General features: G+C 47.1%; 1 protein-coding gene across 1 annotated transcript in view; it reads right to left on the bottom strand.

Moving 5' to 3' along the window:
- Positions 1–23,189, bottom strand: part of LOC126259531 (odorant receptor Or2-like) — an 81,313-nt gene extending 58,124 nt beyond the window's left edge. The window contains exons 1-2 of the mRNA XM_049956397.1: positions 22,315–23,189; positions 14,048–14,147 (exon numbers count right to left, since the gene is read on the bottom strand). Of these exons, the coding sequence (XP_049812354.1) occupies positions 14,048–14,147; positions 22,315–23,189 (975 nt within the window). The remainder of the gene's footprint in view (positions 1–14,047; positions 14,148–22,314) is intronic.
- Between the last annotated feature and the right edge of the window lie 1,456 nt (positions 23,190–24,645).

The following is a 24,645-nucleotide window of genomic DNA, read 5'->3' as shown; positions in this document are numbered from 1 at the left end:
ATGAGACGCTTAAAATAGTAAATGAGTTTTGCTATTTGGGGAGAAAAATAACTGAAGACGGTCGAAATAGAGAGGATATAAAATGTAGACTGGCAATGGCAAGGAAAGCGTTCCTGAAGAAGAGAAATTTGTTAACGTCGAGTACAGATTTCAGTGTCACGAAGTCGTTTCTGAAAGTATTTGTATGGAGTGTAGCCATGTATGGAAGTGAAACGTGGACGATTAATAGTTTAGACAAGAAGAGAATAGAAGCTTTCGAAATGTGGTGCTACTGAAGAATGCTGAAGATTAGATGGGTAGATCACATAACTAATGAGGAGGCAATGAATAGAATTGGAGAGAAGAGAAATTTGTGGCACAACTTGACTAGAAGAAGGGATCGGTTGGTAGGGCATATTCTGAGGCATCAAGGGATCACCAATTTAGTATTGGAGGGCAGCATGGAGGGTAAAAATCGAAGAGGGAGACCAAGAGATGAATACACTAAGCAGATTCAGAAGGATGTAGACTCCAGTAGGTACTGGGAGATGAAGAAGCTTGCAGAGGATAGAGTAGCATGGAGAACTGCCTCAAACCAGTCTCTGGACCGAAGACCACAACAACAACAACAACAACATATACTTAATAAGTACTTCCTTTGTTCCTACGTAATGTTTATCAGCAGTGGCAGTGGCATATCTGAGCAAACCGAGGTCAACTTCTTTCGAGAAGCGGCTGCGTCGTTTAGATTTTACAGATTACTGGTATTTAGAGGTTCGGCTGATACAGTACCTAATTTATTGTTTTTAACTGATCTCGTGGCGTTATTTTTCTCGACAACCGAATGTAAGTGAAATAGTTCGGAATCAATTTGATGGTCAGCCTGATATATATCTGGATGAAACCAGATTTTTGAAACTATACAATGGAATTGTCATGGCTTTTCTTGCACTGATGCTGAAACAGTAATTTTTTTTTCTTCTCCAGAAATCTGGAAATTCCCACGTAACAGGCTGATATGCACACAAAATCGGGAATTATTTTCTTCTAGGTTCAAGTGATGCTCCACGACCGCTGTACTGTGGTTGGGTAAAAGAAGTACGTGCGACTCACAAGGCCCACTCACAAGGAGACCAAGCCTGTTCGTCGTCACCGATTTCATCCGTATTTATGGTACACACAGGGTTTGGGGAGCTCCACAGGGAAAAGTGTTTAGAAAAAATAGCATTTTCGGGGCGTGTCGGGCGAGGTGCGAAACGTTCACTAACGTAGTTTGCAGGCAGAGCCGGCGCAGCGGAGAGAGTACAGAACGGCCACGCGAAGGTTCTTTGATCGAGTCCCTACGCAGGAACGTTTTCTTTATTTTTCAGTTTTTACGTTACACTGCAAATAACCCGAAATAGTGCTCAATATGAAGTAATTACGTCTATTTTAATAAAAGGCGAAGGAAAAAATCAAAAAATACACTCCTGGAAATTGAAATAAGAACACCGTGAATTCATTGTCCCAGGAAGGGGAAACTTTATTGACACATTCCTGGGGTCAGATACGTCACATGATCACACTGACAGAACCACAGGCACATAGACACAGGCAACAGAGCATGCACAATGTCGGCACTAGTACAGTGTATATCCACCTTTCGCAGCAATGCAGGCTGCTATTCTCCCATGGAGACGATCGTAGAGATGCTGGATGTAGTCCTGTGGAACGGCTTGCCATGCCATTTCCACCTGGCGCCTCAGTTGGACCAGCGTTCGTGCTGGACGTGCAGACCGCGTGAGACGACGCTTCATCCAGTCCCAAACATGCTCAATGGGGGACAGATCCGGAGATCTTGCTGGCCAGGGTAGTTGACTTACACCTTCTAGAGCACGTTGGGTGGCACGGGATACATGCGGACGTGCATTGTCCTGTTGGAACAGCAAGTTCCCTTGCCGGTCTAGGAATGGTAGAACGATGGGTTCGATGACGGTTTGGATGTACCGTGCACTATTCAGTGTCCCCTCGACGATCACCAGTGGTGTACGGCCAGTGTAGGAGATCGCTCCCCACACCATGATGCCGGGTGTTGGCCCTGTGTGCCTCGGTCGTATGCAGTCCTGATTGTGGCGCTCACCTGCACGGCGCCAAACACGCATACGACCATCATTGGCACCAAGGCAGAAGCGACTCTCATCGCTGAAGACGACACGTCTCCATTCGTCCCTCCATTCACGCCTGTCGCGACACCACTGGAGGTGGGCTGCACGATGTTGGGGCGTGAGCGGAAGACGGCCCAACGATGTGCGGGACCGTAGCCCAGCTTCATGGAGACGGTTGCGAATGGTCCTCGCCGATACCCCAGGAGCAACAGTGTCCCTAATTTGCTGGGAAGTGGCGGTGCGGTCCCCTACGGCACTGCGTAGGATCCTACGGTCTTGGCGTGCATCCGTGCGTCGCTGCGGTCCGGTCCCAGGTCGACGGGCACGTGCACCTTCCGCCGACCACTGGCGACAACATCGATGTACTGTGGAGACCTCACGCCCCACGTGTTGAGCAATTCGGCGGTACGTCCACCCGGCCTCCCGCATGCCCACTATACGCCCTCGCTCAAAGTCCGTCAACTGCACATACGGTTCACGTCCACGCTGTCGCGGCATGCTACCAGTGTTAAAGACTGCGATGGAGCTCCGTATGGCACGGCAAACTGGCTGACACTGACGGCGGCGGTGCACAAATGCTGCGCAGCTAGCGCCATTCGACGGCCAACACCGCGGTTCCTGGTGTGTCCGCTGTGCCGTGCGTGTGATCATTGCTTGTACAGCCCTCTCGCAGTGTCCGGAGCAAGTATGGTGGGTCTGACACACCGGTGTCAATGTGTTCTTTTTTCCATTTCCAGGAGTGTATATAAAATTAGTTCCTATTATTATTATTATTTTATAGTTGACGAACTACACTACTTCAGTGATTAGCGGAGTCTATGCCATGTCGTGTTGCGGCACTTCTGTGTGCTCGCGGGGGCCCTACACGATATTAGGCAGGTGTGCCTGCTTCAAAAAAGGTTCAAATGGCTCTGAGCACTATGAGACTTAACTTCTGAGGTCACCAATCCCCTAGAACTTAGAACTACTTAAACCTAACTAACCTCAGGACATCACACACGTCCATGCCCGAGGCAGGATTCTAACCTGCGAACTTAGCGGTCACGCGGTTCCAGACTGTAGCACCTAGAACGATTCGGCCACTCCGGCCGGCGTACCAGTTTCTTTGGCTCTTCAGTGTATAAGGAATTAATTCACATCAAACTGGAACATCTGGAGAAAACAAGTACTGTCTCTGTCCTTCAGTTCGTTTTATTAAAATATTGTTGCTAGCGCTGAATACCTACGTAAAGATAGTGTTGGGGCGTCGGCGTATATTATGAGCAGCAACTCTGATTAAGGTCTACTTACTTCGTCCTGATCCGCGAGCAAGCATACACTATACATTGACTACGATTAGGAACACCTGCCCTGCTACACCTGCTTACGTTTCCCTGAAAAACAAGCAGAGAATGGAACCAAAAACTCCTAAATTTTGAAAGGAAACATTCGTCAATTTGCTGAATCTAGTATACGTAACACCTGTCTCATTAATACCAAACAAGCGCGGAGTTCATTCTTGTGGTAATTACATTAATTCTTCAGGTAATTCCTTCTTCACTGTTACCGTCTGCCACTGAACTGAAGTGGCAGTCGCTACACATGTTTTACATGTTACAGTTAGTTAAACAATAAGCTCGGTGCACTCCTGCTTTCACTGCTCTGAAACATACTGATCATTAGTTATTTGACAATATACGCGCTACACTCCCCTTCACACGTATTTCTGGGCTCACAAAACAATGAATAAGGAAAGGATGCTGTTAAAGTGTTATCACACAGATAGCAAGACAAACATTCGCAAATCAATATTGCTGACTCAAAAAGAATTTTATATAAAATGACATCCAAAAATACAAAAAGAGAAAATCAAGCAGTCGAAGAAATTTAAATATCTTGGAGAAATAATTCCACCTGATGGTTCAGAAAATGCAGCTGTAGGAAGTAGGTGTTCTAAACTAGAAGGTGCTTTTCATCTGTGCAAAGACATATACAACAGCAAAAGCCCATCTTTAAACCTAAAACTTTGTCATTATAACGCCGTAATTAGACCGTCATCTTTGTATGCATCAGAATGTTTAAACATGACGAAGAAAGGACTACTACGAAAACTTGAAATAAAAGACCGGAAAATTTTGAGGAAAATCCTTGGCCCTATCAAAGAAAACGGAGAATTCCGCTGAAGACACAACTGTCAATTATACGAACACACAGAAGACGTGGTTACCAGCATGAGGACGCGGAGAATGATGTTTTCTGGTCGTCTGGAAAGAATGATCCCGCAAAGACTTACTCATCGCATGCACTCACCAATTTCAAAAACAAAATCGTATTCAAAGTGGGCAAGCCAAGTTAAAAAGGATTTACAGGAAGCTGAAATTTCATCTGATGACATTCAGGATCGAGAAGTTTTCACAGAAAAAGTCAAAATTACTAAAAACCTTACTTCACTTACTACGCCAGTTCCACGTCCTGCCTGCAAATGGTCAAAACAGAGAAAAGAAGCACAGGCAGCGAAAATGAAAATCTACTGACAAAAGAGGAAAACACAATCAGGGAAGAGAATCTTCGTGGTCGATAGCAGGCCAAAACGATAGCAAAACATAAAATCCAAAAAAATGTTTAACGGCTGAGTACTACTCGACGACTTCCAGGATTGAAACTGGACTCTCCTGCTACGTTCGCTAGATATTTAGTGGTAGTTTTCATGAAATAGTCTGAACAATCCGTGTGCATGAAACGGCAATGAATTGGAAAATTGCTTTTACGGCTGATAGAAGGTTATTTCGCGAGTAAATTACAATGTCTGTCGTCATTTACGCTGTGGCAAACCTGCTTCTTTCTACCTTTGCCTCTACCACAGCAATGAGAGGATTTTCACACACTTGATGCCTCTCTAGCTGTGACTGGTTTAATCTTCAATGGCTTTTTGAGCCCACATTTTCTGTCATTGCGTGTGGTTTCCTGCATGGGAGCCCTTATTGACTCGAATATTGCTATTCATAGCTTGTGAAGTCTCCCTGTGGATGTTACCATTTTGCAACAAAAATAAATGCTAGGTTGTTGAATCTTCATTCCTCTCTTTTGGGTATAGTGCCTATGGCAGCGATCTGAATAAAAATATTTTCTATGTCTATAATTATAAAACAGATGTGTCTTCTCTGCTCATAAAGTTGACAAAATGAACACTGGAGATGCTCCAGAAATTTGAATCACGTCTATTGATGAGCTTGTTAGTTTTCTATTCCCTAGAGAGAATGACACAAATAATTGTGACAGATCTTGAAGTATGATGTTTAGTTTCCAGTCGATGTATTTGTGTATTATTAGTAACTAGTCTCTAACTAAAAAACGTGAATTAAAGTCAGTGACGTATAATATTGTATTCCACCACTCGGCAGACATGTCTTTGAGACAGAATCTTTAGTCATTTTGCCTCCGACTCAAGGAACACATCGATTACTATTTTAGTATAACAGTCTTGCTTGCCGGAGTGGCCGAGCGGCTCTAGGCGTTTCAGTCTGGAACCGCGCGACCGCTACAGTCGCAGGTTCGAATCCTGCCTCGGGCATGGATGTGTGTGATGTCCTAAGGTTAGTTAGGTTTAAGTAGTTCTAAGTTCTAGGGGACTAATGACCTCAGATGTTAAGTCCCATAGTGCTCAGAGCCATTTGAACCTTATAACAATCTTGGCAAGAACGCTGCATATGTTTGACAATTCTGTGAAGGACAAGTTATTTCCTGGATCTCACAGAATTATCTTAAGTTGATTTAATCTATTTGTATCGCCTTCACTGAATAACCTGTGTGAATTACATATAACTCTGTGAATAAGGTTATAAATGTATGGTTTTGAGTCCAGGAAAGACGTTTCACGTGAAAGACGTTGCGTTTTAGATGTCATGCACACAAATATGGCAATAAGGAAGATATAGTACTGCAGATCCTCGATAGCTGTCAAGTTGTTGGCACGGTAGCTCATCGTGTTCGGTGAGAGGGTTAGCTGCCATTTGTAATAAAAAAACTGAGTAAATGGATCAACGGTGGCCTTAAACGTGTGTCATGGGATGTACGCCATTAACAAAAATAAGCGAACAATTACGAAAAAATGATACAAAAAAGAAAGAAATGCGGTAATGTCGGTGCTTCAAAAGCAAATGCTGTTTAAGCTCATGCTTCCTGTCGCACTTAAGGCTGCAGGTTTGTGACAGAGCTACAAGTAGCCAGATCTAAAATGCAAAGGAACTCATATTCATTTTATTTGTGAACAGCCACATTTCTATAGAAGGACACGAGACAGCTAGTAAAAGTCCAATGTGAGTAATATCTCGCTAATTTGTGCTGAGGTAGGGTCTTGCGTGTTAGAGATATGTTGTTACAATAGTCTTTCGGTGTACGGTTTTTCCGTAGAACAACACCTATTTTGTATTAGTATGGTGCATAATCTAATAGCGTTTTCATTATTTTGCATCAGAGAGAAAATAATCGTCAGTGGACTATTCTCTCACATTATCTAAAACTGTCTAGCAGTGCTCAAGTAATTTAGCAATTTCGCGCCTGTAGAATTCTACAAGATCTAGGTTAAAGATGTCATCAAACCACGTTTGAGTGCATTTTCGTCCAGAAAGGTATTTTCATATTGGTTCTTCGATAAGAGCGAGACTCGTAAATATTTATGATATACGAACAGATGAATAAATGAGGGATGATTTTTAAAACAAACTCCTGGATAGTTTCGTTTGTGAAATTAACGAAGTGGTTTTGTAGGTTGATTTTTTTTTACTCTGCGATCTAAAGGTGTATTCGTTGTTGGCAACAAATACCAGCCGCGATAGGCATTCCTCTTGGGAGGGGTTCATAATACACAACACCCTTTTGAACCATCGGATGCAAAATAATACGTTCAAACGGCCCTTTGCTCGAATACGTGTTGCTTGTTAGGGCTCCACTAGTACTTCCCTTTTAAGAAGTTAACGTAAGGGCGCCTGCCTCCACAGCTGAGAGGCCAGCAGTCGGCTTCTGACACCGTGCAGCGCTCCGCAGACGTTGTTGTTGTTTACCCGCCAGCGCGCGGTCGTGCGTCGTTGCATTGACTTACAGTACCGGTACCGACCCGCCACGGCGTTGTCATATCGACAAACCGTAGTCAAACTGACGTTCAACGCATCGTACACGAGACCGGAGGCCCGTGAAGTAGAACGCTTTCTTCGAGACGTCGTGTGTATAGAACCGCGACAACTGATAGGCATCCATTTGTCTATTGTATCCAGCACAGTGTACCTCAAACTGATTGAGGAAGCTGCCTGTGGCAGACTCCTCCAACGATCTACAAACGGCTTCCGCTTCTGCCACGCTGACGGTTATGTGGGCGTGGTAGCAGTTGACCAGCTGGTCTGGAGGTGCGCACTGTGCGCAATTTTGAACTACTTTTCGAAGTTCCCGCCAGCCTTGTCACTGACGCGCTGCGGCCATATGGCACAGTTTTGAGCCACACAGAGGAGACATGGAATACATTTGAAACGTACCCCGTACTTAACGGGGTACGCCAAGTGCGCCTAGAACTTAAGAAGCACATTCCATCGTATGTTTTCGTTGGCGACTGCCTCGTATTTGTTATATATGATGGCCAACCGAGGACCTGCTCGTGCTGCGGCCAGGAGGGTCATGTCCAAACTGAGAGTCTTCAGCGCCGCCTCCTTCAGGTGCCCCGCAATGAACGTCCCCAGCGACCCGTGATGACTTCCGTGCCGCTAACGTATGTGAAGGTGGCACGACATGATGTGACGGATGTTCGAAACCTTGAAGCCGCTGCGAGTTCGGTTGGAGAGTCGGCAGCGACGGCGACGACGACGGCACCGCAGCCAAACGGTGCAGAGGTTCCTGCGGCCTCTGCCCATCGCTTCGTCGGGACAACCCGGTCGGGTTCTGGTACAGGGATTCGCGATGGCCGTGTCGAGCGTCGGCATCCAGTGGGTGTCGAGTCTCGGACCCGCAAGCAAAAATCACCCAAGCAGTACAAGAATAGACGATTTTCAGCTGAAGGACGGGACAGTGATCTCAGAGTGGTGGAAGACATCGTTTCACCGTCTACCGTTGCAACGGATTCCAGCGGCCTCATACACCAGAAGGAGCCTGACGATACGGAACACTCTCCTACACCTCGTGGCCCTGAAAGCGAGGCGTAACGGGTCGACTCCCAGAACGTCGGACGACATGGAAGCAGATGATGCACAGCTCACTACTCCAGAGTCCTCGGCTAGCATTGAGCCCGGAGGGCTTTTCCAGTCAGGGGATCATACGGCACAGTAAAGCACGTCATGTGGCTGGACGACTGTGAGGTGTACGTGATCATGGGCTTGCACCCGTGCATTGCACCCACCACTTGCTATGTCTCAATCCTACCGTGTGGGAACAGTCAATGACAATGGTGTCCACTCCGCTGTCAAGAACCGCATGTTACACGACACGATCAGAGCAGCAGACTTGGTCATTCCCCTTCTCCATGGGGTCCGTCCAGAGCTGCGTTTAGACCTATATGGCTACACTACCTACAGCCTACCAGCTGTTGATGACGCCGGAGGAACGGCCATCCTTCTACGAGATGGCGTGGAAGCGACGGACGTGACATACTTGCCGACAGCGCGAGCCATCGCTCTCACACTTGGCGCAGTCCGCTTCGTTAACGTCTACGCGCCCTCCGGTACTTCACACCGCGATGGCGGGCACGTCTTCTATTCGGAGGAGGTAGCCCGCTTTTGCAAGGAAATAGTGGGTGGCGATTTTAACAGTATTCCGCGGCCCGAGGACCAGATATCGCATCTCGTCCCGTCTCGCCTCTACACGCACTGGCTCGTGACCTCGCGCTCTACGACACTTGGCTCTTACATTATGGAATACAGCGCGGATGTACGCACATTAACGGCAACTCTGCCAATCGACTGGGCCGGATATACTCGTACGTCTCACGTGGCTTCCGCACAGCGAACCGTTCAAAATGGCTCTGAGCACTATGGGACTTAACATCTGAGGTCATCAGTCCCCTAGAACTTAGAACTACTCAAACCTAACTAAGGACATCACACACATCCATGCCCAAGGCAGGATTCGAACCTGCGACCGTAGCGGTCGCGCGGTTCCAGACTGAAGTGCCTGGAACCGCTCGGCCACAACGGCCGGCGCAGCGCACCGTGGTGGAGGAATCTCGTGTGTATCTGCACTATCATCTTACCCCGACAACTCACCAGACGCAGCAGAGGCCCATAGGCGCTAAACGTCACCCTCCTTCGTGAGGAAGCGTGTCGGCAAGCAGTTACTGACCCGTGGTGTCGTTGTTTCAGGCGCCTGTCCACGTACGCTTCCACGTTGCTGTGGTGGCTAGGATGAGTCAAACGTGCACTCCGAAAGACCATGATGGCCTATGCGCGTAACAGTTCGAACTGGCAAAGTACGACATCAGAGTTTTACAGCGTTACGTGAGCTGGCGATGCGACCGCCGTCTCCCGAACGGCAGATGTCCGTACAACGCATCAAAGCTCGTATAGTACCCGTCAGGACAGAGCAGCTAAAACGTGCCCGCATCCGTGCGAGAGTGCAAGACTGCAGCTCCAACGAAACAGCATCAGTGTATTACATTGTGCGCGAGAGGCGCCACCGCAAACGTCAGCTCATCACGGTGATAAACACGGAGGCGGGCGGCCGCTCAGTGACGCAAACGGACACAGCTCACACGTTCGCCCGACACTATGGGACCTTGTACATGGAAGATCCGCGAAACGTACGTGATTATGAAGAGCTGCTGCACGATTTTCCCTCCCCTAGGGACGTGGCACCCGATGACACTCTGCTTTTGCCCATCACGTCCTACGAGCTGACATCAGCTTCGGCACGTAGAGCACCGAACAAATCGCCAGGACCGGACGGTTTACCCCTGGAATTCTACCGCACTTTTTATTACCTTATGGGCGACAAGTGGCTCCAAATGTTTCAATAACTGGTCCGCCTTGATTTCACTTTCCCCACGGAATTCACAGAAGGTATCTTGATCTCATTGGTTGTAGGTGGCAGGACTTCCGCCCACTCACACTCCTCAACAACGACTACAAGATCCTCGCCCGCGTCCTCCGCGCTTCTCTACACCGCTATCGGGAAAGCCATCCACCATGATCAGACACGTTTAGGTGGTGTCAGCGACATTCATATTGCGTTAGGAGCATAGCGCGACGTAATTTCTCGCGTCGACCACGGCTTCCTATGCGCTGTTTTATTATGCCCATATGGTCCTGTCTTCAGAGTCTGCACGGGTGATCCTTCGACTGATCCACGCAGCGCGTTCCCGTCTGATGGTAAACCGTTGTCAGTTTGGTCACATTGTTGTCGGATGGTCAGTGCGACAAGGATGCCCCTTGTCGGACGCATTATTTGTTGTAGTGCTTTGTACGGTGTACGACGGCGATTAGCAGGCATTTGCATGCGGGATGCGACGTTTCGTCGTGGTGCATTCGCCGATGATGTGGTCCGCCTGGCCAGATCAGAGGACGAAATGCACGGCGGCAGCAACGTACCACCGGCTACTACGCCAGACACGTGCTCTAGTACAGGATAACAAATTGCGTCGAATGGACGTGCTGCTACGAACAGGTTATGTCAACACCTATCTTGTCTCGAAACTGAACTTATTTTGCCCGAGTCCCTTCCTTCACGGTTACGATGGCTGACAGATTTCAAGCAGCATACGGCCATTTCGTGAGCGCCGGTCTCGTTTATAAAGTCCGATACGCCAACCTGACACTGCCGCAGCGGGCGGGCGTTATCGGTTTAATTTATGTCTATAACCGTGCGCGATCGCTCTCAGTACTATGCGTCGCACGTGGCTGATAGCTGAAGTGGCACCGTACTCTCTGCATCCACCGGTTTCTGCAGGACACATTACACCCATACTCGCCCACACTAGAGAGTTCTTGATCAACCTCAGCTACTTACGATCAGCCATTCTGATAACAAGAATGCCCTGCACGAAAGACTATTATCGCCTTTACCGACAGCAGCAACCTGTGAGTATCGTCGCACACAGACACCCCGAAGTTGGCTGGAACACGGTGTGGCGAGCAGTAAACACGCCTTTTCTACTTACGACGGTGCGTTCATTGTTGTACGTGGCTGTGAACGGGAAGTTCGCTACTCGTCAGAGGCTACACTGCATTCATCTGACAGACGACCCCTTCTGTCCGCCATGCTCGGTCGTTGACTCGGATGCAGACCGCCTGAGTTGTGCCGCGACCAGCGAGTGCTGGCTACTCACGCAACGCCTGCTGGCGTTACTCTTGCGGCGACTGCCGGTGACTTCCTCCCCTGGTGATATTCTTTCCACCTATAAGGATGAACGCCGTTAACCGGCCAAAAGGCTTGGCCCTTTACTGCACATTTCGTGATGCTCACACAGGCACACTCGACGCTTAGTCCCTACTGATGACGACACATGCAGCTAGAGCTGCCCCCGAAGTACAGGTCCCACTTCGCTAATCATTTAGGTTCATTATTTGCGGACCCTCCGGCTCAGTGCGGCCGTACCTGAAGAAGAATCCTGGAGCATACTGGTCCAGTATGGACGGAATAGGGGAGAACCCCTACCAATAGAAGAGATAAAAAAATAAAATAAATAAATAAACGTAGACAAACCCGCTAAATCCTTTCCCTGATCCTTTGATCCTAGAACACGTTGCACGGGCATGGCGACGGGATGGCCAGGACTCGGGTGTCGATCCCTGCCCTACCCGTCGTCTTACTCCTGGAGCGGTTCCTTCGATTAATAAAAAAAAAAAAGCGACGTGAGTACCATCACAAGTTTACAGAGAATGTTTGAAGTGCAAGGAAAAGAGAAAACATGGAAGTGGTCAGCGTGATAGAGTGCCATGTGAGGGGTCCTGAGTTCGAATCTCGGGTGGGTCGGAGGTTTTGTCAGCTGGGGGACCGCGTGTTGTGTTGTCTTCATCATCATTTTATCGTCATCGATGCGCAAGTCGCCGAAATGGTGGTCTTGCACCTGGCGACTGGTCTACCCGACAGGGGCCTCTAGCCACACGCATTTCATTTCATTACAACATAAAAGTATGAGAACACAAAACCAGTAGCAATATGACATTTGAATTTTCGATTATCGAAGAGATGACTCTGAAGCAGATATGCAGCAGTAGTCATCCATTTGGCTTTTTGTTGCTTTTGGATTAGAGCACGGCTTCCCAAACTTTTCAGCAGGTGGACCCCTTCTTCAGTCGAAAATCCATGGCGGACCCCTAGTCAAAAGCACAGTAACTTTAAATTTCAGAGCGAAACCCATGCGAACTGAAAGCTTCTTAATGCAAGTTCCATGTTCTCAATGATCCCCCCCCTGCCCCCCCCCCCCCAAGTATAAATAGTCTTTGGTTTAGAGATGAATGAAAAGAACTTGATGGTCAAAAATCGACTTATGAAATAGGTGGTGCACTGACAAAGCAAATTTAACATTTAATGATGGCTGGGGCCGCATACGTGCAGCGAGCGCTGTGATTCGTCGAGCAGTCTTGAAATCCACAACGCACAAACACGTGTCGTATGTAAATTTTAAGCCGGCTGGAGTGGCCGAGCGGTTCTAGGCGCTTCAGTCTGGAACCGCGCGACCGCTACGGGAGCAAGTTCGAATCCTGCCTCGGTCATGGATGTTTGTGATGTCCTTAGGTTAGTTGGGTTTAATTAGTTCTAAGTTCTAGGCGACTGATGACCTCAGAAGTTAAGTCGCATAGTGCTCAGAGCCATTTTTTGAACCCACTGCAGCCGCCCAGCCGAGCGCCTATTTCGCTGCGGGGGAGGAGTTCAGTGTTTGACAACGCCGAGGTGATTAGGGGCGGAGCACGAGCTCGGATTACGGGAGGACGGGGAACGAAACCGGACGTGCTCTTTCAAAGGAACCATCCCGACATTTACCTGGAACGATTTACGGAAATCACGGAGAACCTAAATCAGGATGGCAGGAGACGGGTTTGAAAAGATCAATCTCCCCAACTACCCTGCAGCGCAGCCTCCTGTCTCCAGGACGTTGAAGGTGAGGGATGAGCCGGGGGAACGTATCGGCCCAAAAACAACAGCGATGTTAATAATCAGAAAGCGCTACATTACTTCTTCATTAGCACACGCATTCGTTTCATTCATTTACACTGCATTTGTGAATCGCGACATTAAATTGTTCAGAGCAAAGATATATCTGGCAACAGCTGCAGATTAGAAACAGCGCCTTTGCCAGAATTAACAAAACATCTTAACAATGTCAAAACAGTATTTCACAAACCTCTTACTCACTCCGTATCCCACAAACGTCTAACTCACTCCACTGTGCAGTATTTCGCGCTCAGGGATTCGGCAGAATCGACAGCAAACCGATGCCAACAGCAGTAGTTCAGGTATACACGCCGACGTCATAAGGAGAAAATGAGGAGTTCAGTATAAGAGAATACTGAACGGGTAATTCATTATATAAAAGGGCATCATAACCTAAAAATCCTCGAGAGAGAGGAGCGAGTGACAAGAAACAGGTGCACGCTAAAGTTTGTAGGCTTTACTTTCAGAAGGTCACGATTGGGTACTATCAAAATTATGGCCCAAATTTGCTCTGGATCGATTGCTGAGACTGATATTTTGTAAGTGTGCTTTTTCCCTCCTCCCAACTTGGCGTTTTTTCCTTGTCAGATTGCCCCCCTCGCAGGTCGGAATCAGGAACTCTAACACAACTAATAATGTTTGATTGTTACATATTAAGCTAACAGAATATCACAAGATTAAATTCTAGCGCGAGGAATTATTACCGTATAAAAATAATGACCACCCTTTCTTCGAGAGCCCTCATAGTTCCTGCTACGGCTTTGTCGGGTAAAAATAGTGAAGCTGTTTTGAAGAGCGACTGAGCAGAGCCCGCTCACCTGTGCCTGCTGGTGGAGAGTCATGCAGAGGCCGACCATGATGAGTGACAGCTGGACCAGCAGCATGGCGCTGACCGCAGCCTCCAGGTCGCGCAGGAACCTGCCGCACACAACACACACCCAGCCCTCTCACAGACCAGAAAAGTCTGACATTACGAGCAAAATGTTTAACCGAGGTGGTCACCAGTTTCCTTCTACTGACTGAAATGGTAAAGGAAATCAATTATGGCGACAGTAAGCTACATACCTTAATTTATCATTCACAACATGCTGCGTTACTGAGTGCCAAAGACAAGTGATTTAATTACTTAGAGAAAGAAAATAATATTTAGTGGACAGCAAGGACACGAAAATAATAAGTAGTTCAGAACTGGAGTGAGACATCGCTGTATCCTGTTACTCAGTATGTGGAAATAGTAACGGAAAGTGTGGAGAGAACTGGAAAGGGAACTATGATTCAGGGAGAAAAAATAAATACAGAACTTTGAAATAATATTACATTTGTTACAGATGGTAAACAAGTTGTCAAATTAAATCAAACAACGGAAAATCTAGGATTAACACAATTATTACATTAACACAGTTGTTACTAGCTGTGAAGACGGGGCGTGAGTCGTGCTTGGGTAGCTCAGTGGTAGAGCACTTGCCCGCGAAAGGCAAACGTCCCGAGTTCGAGTCTCGGTCCGGCGTACAGTTTTAATCTGCCAGGAAGTTTCAACCCGGTTGTTACATTCCAACTTGTCAGATAAGCTTAACGGACTGGGATGTGTCTTTAAAAGAAATAAGATGAATATCAACAAAAGTGTCGAAAGGGCAATAGAATGTTGCTAATTAAATACGCGATGCAAACAGAATTAATTATCAAATGAGATATTACAAGTAGTAGACGAGCTTTGATATTTGGACAGATGGATAGCTGACGATGGATAAAGTAGAGACGATACAAAATTCAGACTATCAAAAGCAGCAAATCGTTTCTGAAAAAGAAATTTGTTAACATCGAATATAAGTTTAAATATGTGGAAGAATCTGATTTGATCCATTATAAATGGTTTCTGAAAGCCTGCGACTGTGAAAACAATAGATTTGTTTATAAATAAATCTTCTTCTACCAGTCACGATTTTTCTTTAATTTACTTTTCGCACGACGCCTTTCGTCAGATGATTCCCATTTCCAAGTGAGTTTTTTGTGTGTATTAAGCCATTTCTACTGATGTTGTCAATGTGTGAGAGTCTGCTTCATTTCGTTGACTTTTACTGCGATATATAAGGAACACGCGATTTTTAGCTGGGTATCGATTCTTTTCGCCACTAACTTCACCAAAAGAATCGATACCCAACTAAAAAATCGCGTGTTTCGCATATACGATTGCCGTAAAAGTCAACGAAATGAAACAGACTCTCACACATTGACAAAATCAATAGAAATGGCTAAATACACACAAAAAACGCACTTGAAAATGGGAATCATCTCCCGAAACATGTCGTGCGAAAAGTAAAATAAAGAAAAATCGTGACTAGTAGCAGAAGATTTGTTTATAAACAAACCTAAGAGGAAGAATTTTCTGAGAGTAATTGTCCGGAGTGTCCTCTTGTTCGAAAATGAGAAGTGGGCGATGAGCAGTTCAGACAAAAAGAGGTAAGAAGCTTTTCAAATGCGGCGCTACAGAGGCATGCTGAATATTGAAGTGTAGGTCCAGTAAATAAAGAGGAGGTACTGAACCAAACTGGGGAAAAGAGAAATGTATGCACAGACAAAGAACGGGTCAGTTGTCAGGACACTTTCTGAGACCTCAAGGAATAGTTAATTGTTTATGGAAGGAAGTGCGGTGGTAAAAATTATAGAGAGGAAAATCCAGTAAGCAAGGGTGCAGCAGTTATTCAGAAATAAAGAGGCTTGTACACCATGGACAAGTATAGGGAAGTGCACGGAATCTGTCTACGGGTTGAACGGCTCAACAATAGTGTAGTTATATCAATTAATTCGTTAATTACTAAATGTTATATTTAATGGGCGATAAAGTCACGTGATTTAATTAATCAAAAAAGAAAATAATACTCAGTGAATACTAAGAAAGTTTGCCAAGTGATGATTCAATTAACTTGAAATTAGAGAAAGAGACAGAACCTGTACGACCGGCTCCGTTTTAATTCCGAACAGGCTGAACATTAAAGTTCGTACACAGTGTGAAATGTTCCAGGAACAGAGATTGCTACAAGATCCAGTACTGGAAATTTGGAACAGTATTTAATTTTACTCCGTATACCATATTTTATTCGTCTAAAAAACAGGTGTGCTCCGTGCACTGAGAACATGGGCTGATTATATATTGTATTCGTGGAAATCTAGCGGGAAGTTCGTGGATGAGTGACTTCTTCTTTGCTTTGAGTATTTTCAGTACCATTGGAGGCTCTTACATATGACTCATATGCATGTTTGGCAGCACAATCCTTGTGCGTTAACGTAGGTTTAAATCCAGAATTTAATATTTGTAATGTGTGTTTGATTTCCTCCACAAGACACTGGATGGAAGGTTTCTCTCTGTTTGCTTTTACGTAGGACCCGCATTTACTAACTGACTTCCTTCCCTATTTCTTTCGTTAAAATGTGACAACAGAATTTTCTGTGGGCTTCACATATTACGGAAGCACAAACTACGACTACGATTTCTCTATAGAATATTCTACATTATTCTTTGTCGCGATTTGTGGCCCTCTTTATTTTTAAACATTGTCTGAGTGGTGTCATTTAACTACGTTAGGTGCTTGGCGTCGTTTACGTCTTTAATTAAAACTTAATCATCACGAGAGTAACTGATAAAGCTTGTAATGATTCATTCGCAGATATAAAGGAAAGAGACTTTAATGAAAAGGATGTAATGCACCTGCAGATTATCATTCATTCAAATGGTCGAACGTTGCGATGACATCACTACGCTTACCTTGTACCGTAAGGTGGCGTCACGGAACACACACCATCATACAAAATGGCGGAATACGAGGGTTATTCGGAAAGTAAGGAACGATCGGTCGCGAAATGGAAAATCCAGTGAAAAATCTGATGAATCTTTGCACAGATGCGTTGGGCACTGTGTCTAGTACGCCCGTCGATCACATCATGTCGCTCTTTTCAGTTCTGAGCTCAACAGTGGGAGCGTAAAGATGGCTAAAAATTAACGTCTCCCGCCAAGTACGAGCGCCTGGCGAAAGATTTCCCCTGAAGCTATGCAATCAACATAACATAAGTGTCATGCGGTTTGTCCAAACGAGAATTCTCGGCCGCACTCTGCAGGGGCAATGACGATGCTCCTGCAGCGTTTTCGATGGGAAGTATTTGATCACCCACAATACAACCCGTAATTGGCTACTCCTGAGGTTCATCTCTGCTCAAATGAAATTCTGGCTATGAAGACAATATTTTGACACAGACAACGAGCTGCAGTCCAGAGTAGAAAATTGTCGCAAAGCAGTGGCGGCTGTCTTCTACAGGGTGTTTCAAAAATGACCGGTATATTTGAAACGCCAATAAAAACTAAACGAGCAGCGATAGAAATACACCGTTTGTTGCAATATGCTTGGGACAACAGTACATTTTCAAGCGGACAAACTTTCGAAATTACAGTAGTTACAATTTTCAACAACAGATGGCGCTGCAAGTGATGTGAAAGATATAGAAGACAACGCAGTCTGTGGGTGCGCCATTCTGTACGTCGTCTTTCTGCTGTAAGCGTGTGCTGTTCACAACGTGCAAGTGTGCTGTAGACAACATGGTTTATTCCTTAGAACAGAGGATTATTCTGGTGTTGGAATTCCACTGCCTAGAACACAGTGTTGTTGCAACAAGACGAAGTTTTCAACGGAGGTTTAATGTAACCAAAGGACCGAAAAGCGATACAATAAAGGATCTGTTTGAAAAATTTCAACGGACTGGGAACGTGACGGATGAACGTGCTGGAAAGGTAGGGCGACCGCGTACGGCAACCACAGAGGGCAACGCGCAGCTAGTGCAGCAGGTGATCCAACAGCGGCCTCGGGTTTCCGTTCGCCGTGTTGCAGCTGCGGTCCAAGTGACGCCAACGTCCACGTATCGTCTCATGCGCCAGAGTTTACACCTCTATCCATACAAAATTCAAACGCGGCAACCCCTCAGCGCCGCTACCATTGCTGCACGAGAGACATTAGCTAACGATATAGTGCACAGGATTGATGACGGCGATATGCATGTGGGCAGCATTTGGTTTACTGACGAAGCTTATTTTTACCTGGACGGCTTCGTCAATAAACAGAACTGGCGCATATGGGGAACCGAAAAGCCCCATGTTGCTGTCCCATCGTCCCTGCATCCTCAAAAAGTACTGGTCTGGGCCGCCATGTCTTCCAGAGGAATCATTGGCCCATTTTTCAGATCCGAAACGATTACTACATCACGCTATCTGGACATTCTTCGTGAATTTGTGGCGGTACAAACTGCCTTAGACGACACTGCGAACACCTCGTGGTTTATGCAAGATGGTGCCCGGCCACATCGCACGGCCGACGTCTTTAATTTCCTGAAAGAATATTTCGATGATCGTGTGATTGCTTTGGGCTATCCGAAACATACAGGAGGCGGCGTGGATTGGCCTCCCTATTCGCCAGACATGAACCCCTGTGACTTCTTTCTGTGGGGACACTTGAAAGACCAGGTGTACCGCCAGAATCCAGAAACAATTGAACAGCTGAAGCAGTACATCTCATCTGCATGCGAAGCCATTCCGCCAGACACGTTGTCAAAGGTTTCGGGTAATTTCATTCAGAGACTACGCCATATTATTGCTACGCATGGTGGATATGTGGAAAATATCGTACTATAGAGTTTCCCAGACCGCAGCGCCATCTGTTGTTGAAAATTGTAACTACTGTAATTTCGAAAGTTTGTCTGCCTGAAAATGTACTGTTGTCCCAAGCATATTGCAACAAACGGTGTATTTCTATCGCTGCTCGTTTAGTTTTTATTGCCGTTTCAAATATACCGGTCATTTTTGAAACACCCTGTATAACGAGGGAATTGAAAAATTGGTACAACGCTACGACAGATATCTAAGTCTGAGCGACGACTGTGTAGAGAAGCAGCTGTAAGGTGTAGCTAACCGTTGCAAATAAAACAGTTTTTCACTGTGGTTTCCATTTCGCAAGCTATCGTTGCTTACTTTCCGAATAGCTCTCGTATAATACCAGAATCAAGAAACTAGCAATGAAACGAAACTGAAACCGAATATCCTTGACAAAGTTTTGTATGGCAAACTGCTGAGAAGTGAAACAATATGAGGAGTGTCATCCAAATATTTTAAAACGTCGAGTATATTTGGTAGAGAAAATACAGCTGTACATACAAGCACATCATATTTAGAGACTTTTAACCTTGTGCATTACGAGCAGGCAGCCCCAGTTTCTCAAGGGTAGTACTAAGTGTCTACGGCCAGACGGCTTGTCTGGATGAGTAGCTTTCTCTACGGGGCACATCGTACAGTTGCGATTAACCGTCAGAGAACGTCGTTAGGTCACTGAATATCACAACTTCCATATGATGAAGACGATTGGAGCTAGACACGCCACTTGCTGGCCTACTGCAGCATCCGACCACAAACCACCAAGAATACGATTCTTGCATCAAAGGCTCCATCATGTATGTATCAGTGGAAATGTCATCAAAATTCCTACACTAGTTCCTCGAATTACCCTTCATATATACGAAGAGAAAGGTGGCTTGGAACCTTAATTTAAAAAAAAGAATAGACGGAGAACATATGTATAGCTACTGGTAATAATAAATTCCTGTAGCTCAGTGTGCTGCGCCCCCCCCCCCCCCCTCCCGCCCCTTTGGAGGTTCGAGTCCTCCCTCGGGCATGGGTATGTGTGTTGTCCTTAGCGTAAGATACTTAATGTTAGATTAAGTACTGTGTGAGTGTGGGGACCGATGACCTGAGCAGTTTGGTCCCGTACAACTTACCACAAATTTCCAGTTTCAATGTGTTAGCGCGTCCTTCAATTTTGGGCGTCAATTCAGCGATCTGAAAGTCCTTGACCACTTATACGAGAGGTAAAAGGCGACCTACAGCTTAAAGTGGAATTTGAAACACTTTTCGTTTCTGGTGAATCTCCGCATCATTGAGAGGTGATTCCTAAGTTTAAATTCAGTGATGCAACTCTGTGATCCGACCTGGATTCGATACCGCGACATTTCGGTTGCTGGCATACACCGGACCGATTGTGCTCAAGCTTCGTCGATGTCTGACGTTGCGGCGACTGTACCGCTAGATGGAATGGCATAGTTTTCGGAGTGGCCGCAGGCTTTCATTCGTCATAGTTCGGCCACTTTGAATGAAATATTAATAAATTATATAGACGAACATCCCTCGTGGATGAATCTATCTGTCAAAATCGGATCAAAATCCTTACACTAGTTTCTGAGATTAGCCCATACATACAAACAGAAGCTAGCAGGCAACTTCAGTTTATGTGAAGGAAAAAGGAAAGGTAACCCCATGATCAAGCCCTGAAGACCACGCGATAGTCGACCGACCGCCGTGTCATTCTTGATCACAGTGATTCATCACCAGACGCTGTGTGGAGTGGCATGGGGTTGGCACTGCTAGCTACCAGTCACTCAGGCAGCTCCTCCGTCAGTATCACGAGGCTGAGTGAGACCCGGTCCAGGCATCCCACACAGCCCTGGTAGCTCCGGGACTCGAAAGTTGGTCGCCTGCATCAGCATTTGTCGTGTTAACCACTTCGTTATGAAGGCGAAGGTCAGTTTATATGCAATGTTTATCTCGTCCTAAGGGCCAAATGTCAAAAAACTGCATTTTCCTCTTCAATATAATATAATCTCTGAAAAGATTATTTCATGAATATTGTTTCATCAATTTATATTGTTTTATAAATGATAGAGCACAGCAATCAGTCGTTCTTTTTTTGCAGATTTTATTTGGTAAATCCAGATTCGGTTAGTGCCTAGCCATTATCAATGCACTATTTTCTAGCCTCAATGCATGTCAGTTCCCAGTTGTTTGCGCATCAATCACAGTTCTTTGAATGCTCAAAAGAACTGTGAGCGAACAAGAGGGAAGTGGCATGCATTGAGACGAGAAAATATTGCATTGAGAATGGCTAGGCACTAGGCGAAACCTGATGGGCCAAATGAAACCTGCAAAAAAAAGGACGACTGATTGCTGTGCTGTATCATTTATAAATCAGATCACACTCGCGTAGTGCACCCACGTTCGTAATGGAAGGTAACCTGAATTTGTATTGTTATTTATGCAGAGTGTGTGCGTTTCCTTTGTCGAGATATTGGAAAATATAAGAATTTCTTTGTTTAAAGATATCTGGCCTCCTCTGTAAAAGAACGATCATGGAAAATTTATTCAAATGGTCACGGAAATTTCGGGATGTGTCGTGAAAACAGCGCATTTTGTGACGGCTCCCAAACCCAAGGTCCTCGGCGGTACTTTTGGGGCAGCCACCACAAATTGTATAAAGCGTGGGTAGTGACCAGGATGTAGCTATGTCTGTTGGCCGAAAAATAATTAATGACAAGAATTGCGCCAGCTAGAATGAAGAGATAACTTATCTTTATTTCTGACGAAACGTGCACCAGCAATACAAGTCCAAGTAATATCCAAGAGTAATCCGTGTACTGAGCCACGTCGAATACAACAGCAAATATCACACTGCAATGACTCCGCTATAAACTCCACGAAAGGCTAGCAATCGACAATAGACTGTCCGTCTCAGGGCCAGCGCTCCTCCTTATATGCAAAAGGCAGAGGGCGCTGCGGACCCGAGCTCAGCCGTGGCGCGACCTCTTCCGTCGGCGGTGACGCCCTGAGACGCCGACGGCCGCGACAGGAACTGTGGCCAGCGATGTCACGGTCAGCGCGCGCGTGCGCGAGTTGGTTGCTTGGTTGGGTCCGTGGATACAACAGCGCAAGTAATTAAGTAACGATTACGAAGACGTAATAGCCCAAAATTCCCCTCTACAGCAAGAATAGGTCAAGATCTGATGTTCGCAGACGATGGGACAGTCCCCCTTCCAACGTCAACGAGAAAGCTTCCTTCGCGAGGAATCTTGACACTGGCGTTCTGTTCTGGTCCGTTCCTTCTCGTCCGCCGCCTGGGTGAAATGCCGCCATTTGAAGAGCATTCTGATATGTTTTTGCTGTTCTGTCCCTTTTCAGTCTCATTGTGTTTCATAAAGTGGCAACAGACATTTTTATAAGACCTACTTTGTGATTTTCTGGTGGCTCCTGATGCAGGCGCGTAGCTCTGCGTAGAGCACTCGCTGCCTCTTGAGCCGCTCGTCGCCAGCCGGATCTTCGTCACCGCCGTCGCCGCCGCCGCCGCCGCCGCCGCCGCCGCAGAGCCGCAGCCCGGAGACGCGGCGGCCCAGCAGCTGCAGCAGGGCGCCGGCGTGCAGCATGGCCGCCACGAAGAAGCAGTCGAGGCCGATAACGACGGGCACCTGCGTGAGCGGCACGGCGCACTGCAGCGCGTACAGCGCGCCGTAGGCGGCGGGCCGGCGCGCCCAGTCGACGCCGCGCAGCTGCACCACGGGCAGCAGCCTCTGGTCGCCGCCGGCCAGCAGCGGCGCCGGCAGCCACAGCAGGATCAGCGCGTAGATGTAGGCGCTCAGCCACGCCGTCAGCCGGCGCGCGCGCCGCCGCGCCCACCGCAGCTCCGGCACGTCCCAGTCGGCGGAGGCCATCCCGTCCAGGTCCCGCACCAGCCGGTAGAACGAGCGCCTCTTGCAGAAGAACAGCCCCGCCTTCAGCAGCCCGGAGACCACCTCGAGCGTGTGCATCAGCGTGTGCGATATGGTGTCCACGTCGCCCCGGGCGCTGCGCACGCTGGCGACGCCGACGGCGACGTACGCGACGGCGCTCAGCTGCACGAGTCCCGCGTACAGCGCGTAGGCGGGTCCCCGGCCGCGCGGCCACAGCCCGGCCACCCGCAGGTAGAGCACGTGACCCGACAGCGCGCGCTCGCCGCCGTCCTCCCCGTCCGCCTCCGTCAGCGGCTTCTGTGACCGAAGGAGCTGCGACAGACACGGATAGACACCCCACGTACTCCACGTAGTAGCGTGGTGCCACACTCCGTTCATCATAAGAATAAACCCGATCCAAACAAACACAAACGCTACGATTGGTCAGAAGCCGTAACACACATACACTGGTGTTGTTACGTTCTTGATAGAAGGTCCTACTTATGTTTTAGATATGTTACTATTAAGTTAAATAGAATGAAACTTTAAGACAGTTATTAACGTTTTTCTTATGCGATCTGAAGTTTTCCCGGCGTATTTCCAATTTGAACAGTTCTCGGGTATCTGACCGGGTAGTGTCGTAACTTCCCCACAACATTTCGACGGACGTACACGCTGCCATGTTCAGGTGGTTCCTGACGAATGCTGTGCTATTCCCCTCGGCGCCCTATATATACTAGCCGTTACCCCCTCCACCGTTCCTCTCCTGGTGTCTTTGGTGCGGCCGGCGCGGCGGCTACTGGAGGTGGTGGGGAAAGCGGCGCCTGAATCTGAACTGGGGTCTGCAGTCTCCTTGCCGCTGTCTTTATTACTTACATCGACCTGTAGTCGGATTTCGGTGGCCTCTTTAGTAACGCAGTCCCAGAAGTAGGAGGATTGACAGAGAATTTTTGTTTTTTCATCGCCCACAAAAAAACTCTGTCAATCCTCCTACTTCCGGGACTGCGTTACTAAAGAGGCCATCGAAATCCGACTACTGGACGATCTAATTGATAAAGACAGCGACCTTCAACTTAGCCAGGCTTGGAACCCTGCACTCACCCTGGAGAGAAAGATGCGGTCCCAGAGATCGAGGACCGCCCCCGACGGCGGCAGCAGGGAGACTGCAGACCCCAGTTCAGAGCCAGGCGCCGCTTCCCCCACCACCTCCAGTAGCCGCCGCGCCGGCCGCACCAAAGACACCAGGAGAGGAACGGTGGAGGTGGTAACGGCTAGTATATATAGAGCGCCGAGGGGAACAGCACAGCATTCGTCAGGAACCACCTGAAGATGGCAGCGTGTACGTCTGTCGAAATATTTTGGAGAAATTACGGCAATACCCGGTCGAATACCCGAGAACTGTTCAAACATTTTTCTTACTCACGCTTTAGATACGTAGTTTTTATTTCAAAACTCGTGTACAATCACAGCCTCCGCAGCGTTGTGCTGTGATTGCCGCGCTGTTAATGCGCAGTATGGAAGTGGCCGAGGCTGCTTCCTGTTCCGTAGTGAAACACACGTGTGGAACACGGTTGAAAACTGGCGAGAAACAGGTTGCTCTTAATTTTTTTGCATAAATTAACGGACATAATCGTCTTTGAAGTTTTCCCAGCAACTGTATTACATACAGTTGAGTCACTGATCGTCATCGTCCGTGGAGTGTGTGGTCCGTTGCTTCAAATCTCGCCACAGTCATTTTGCTTTTCCCTCGTTCAATTTTAAATACCTACATCTCGCAATTATAAAATTAATCATCATTTTCATCAATAATGCACAACTTCTTGTTTGTAATAATATATTGCACACGATTTTCATT

The sequence above is a fragment of the Schistocerca nitens genome, chromosome 5 (assembly GCF_023898315.1).
Source record: "Schistocerca nitens isolate TAMUIC-IGC-003100 chromosome 5, iqSchNite1.1, whole genome shotgun sequence".
NCBI classification, from domain to species: domain Eukaryota; kingdom Metazoa; phylum Arthropoda; class Insecta; order Orthoptera; family Acrididae; genus Schistocerca; species Schistocerca nitens.
The sequence above is the reverse complement of the archived record's forward strand: the minus strand, read 5'-3'. Positions and strand labels throughout refer to the sequence as shown.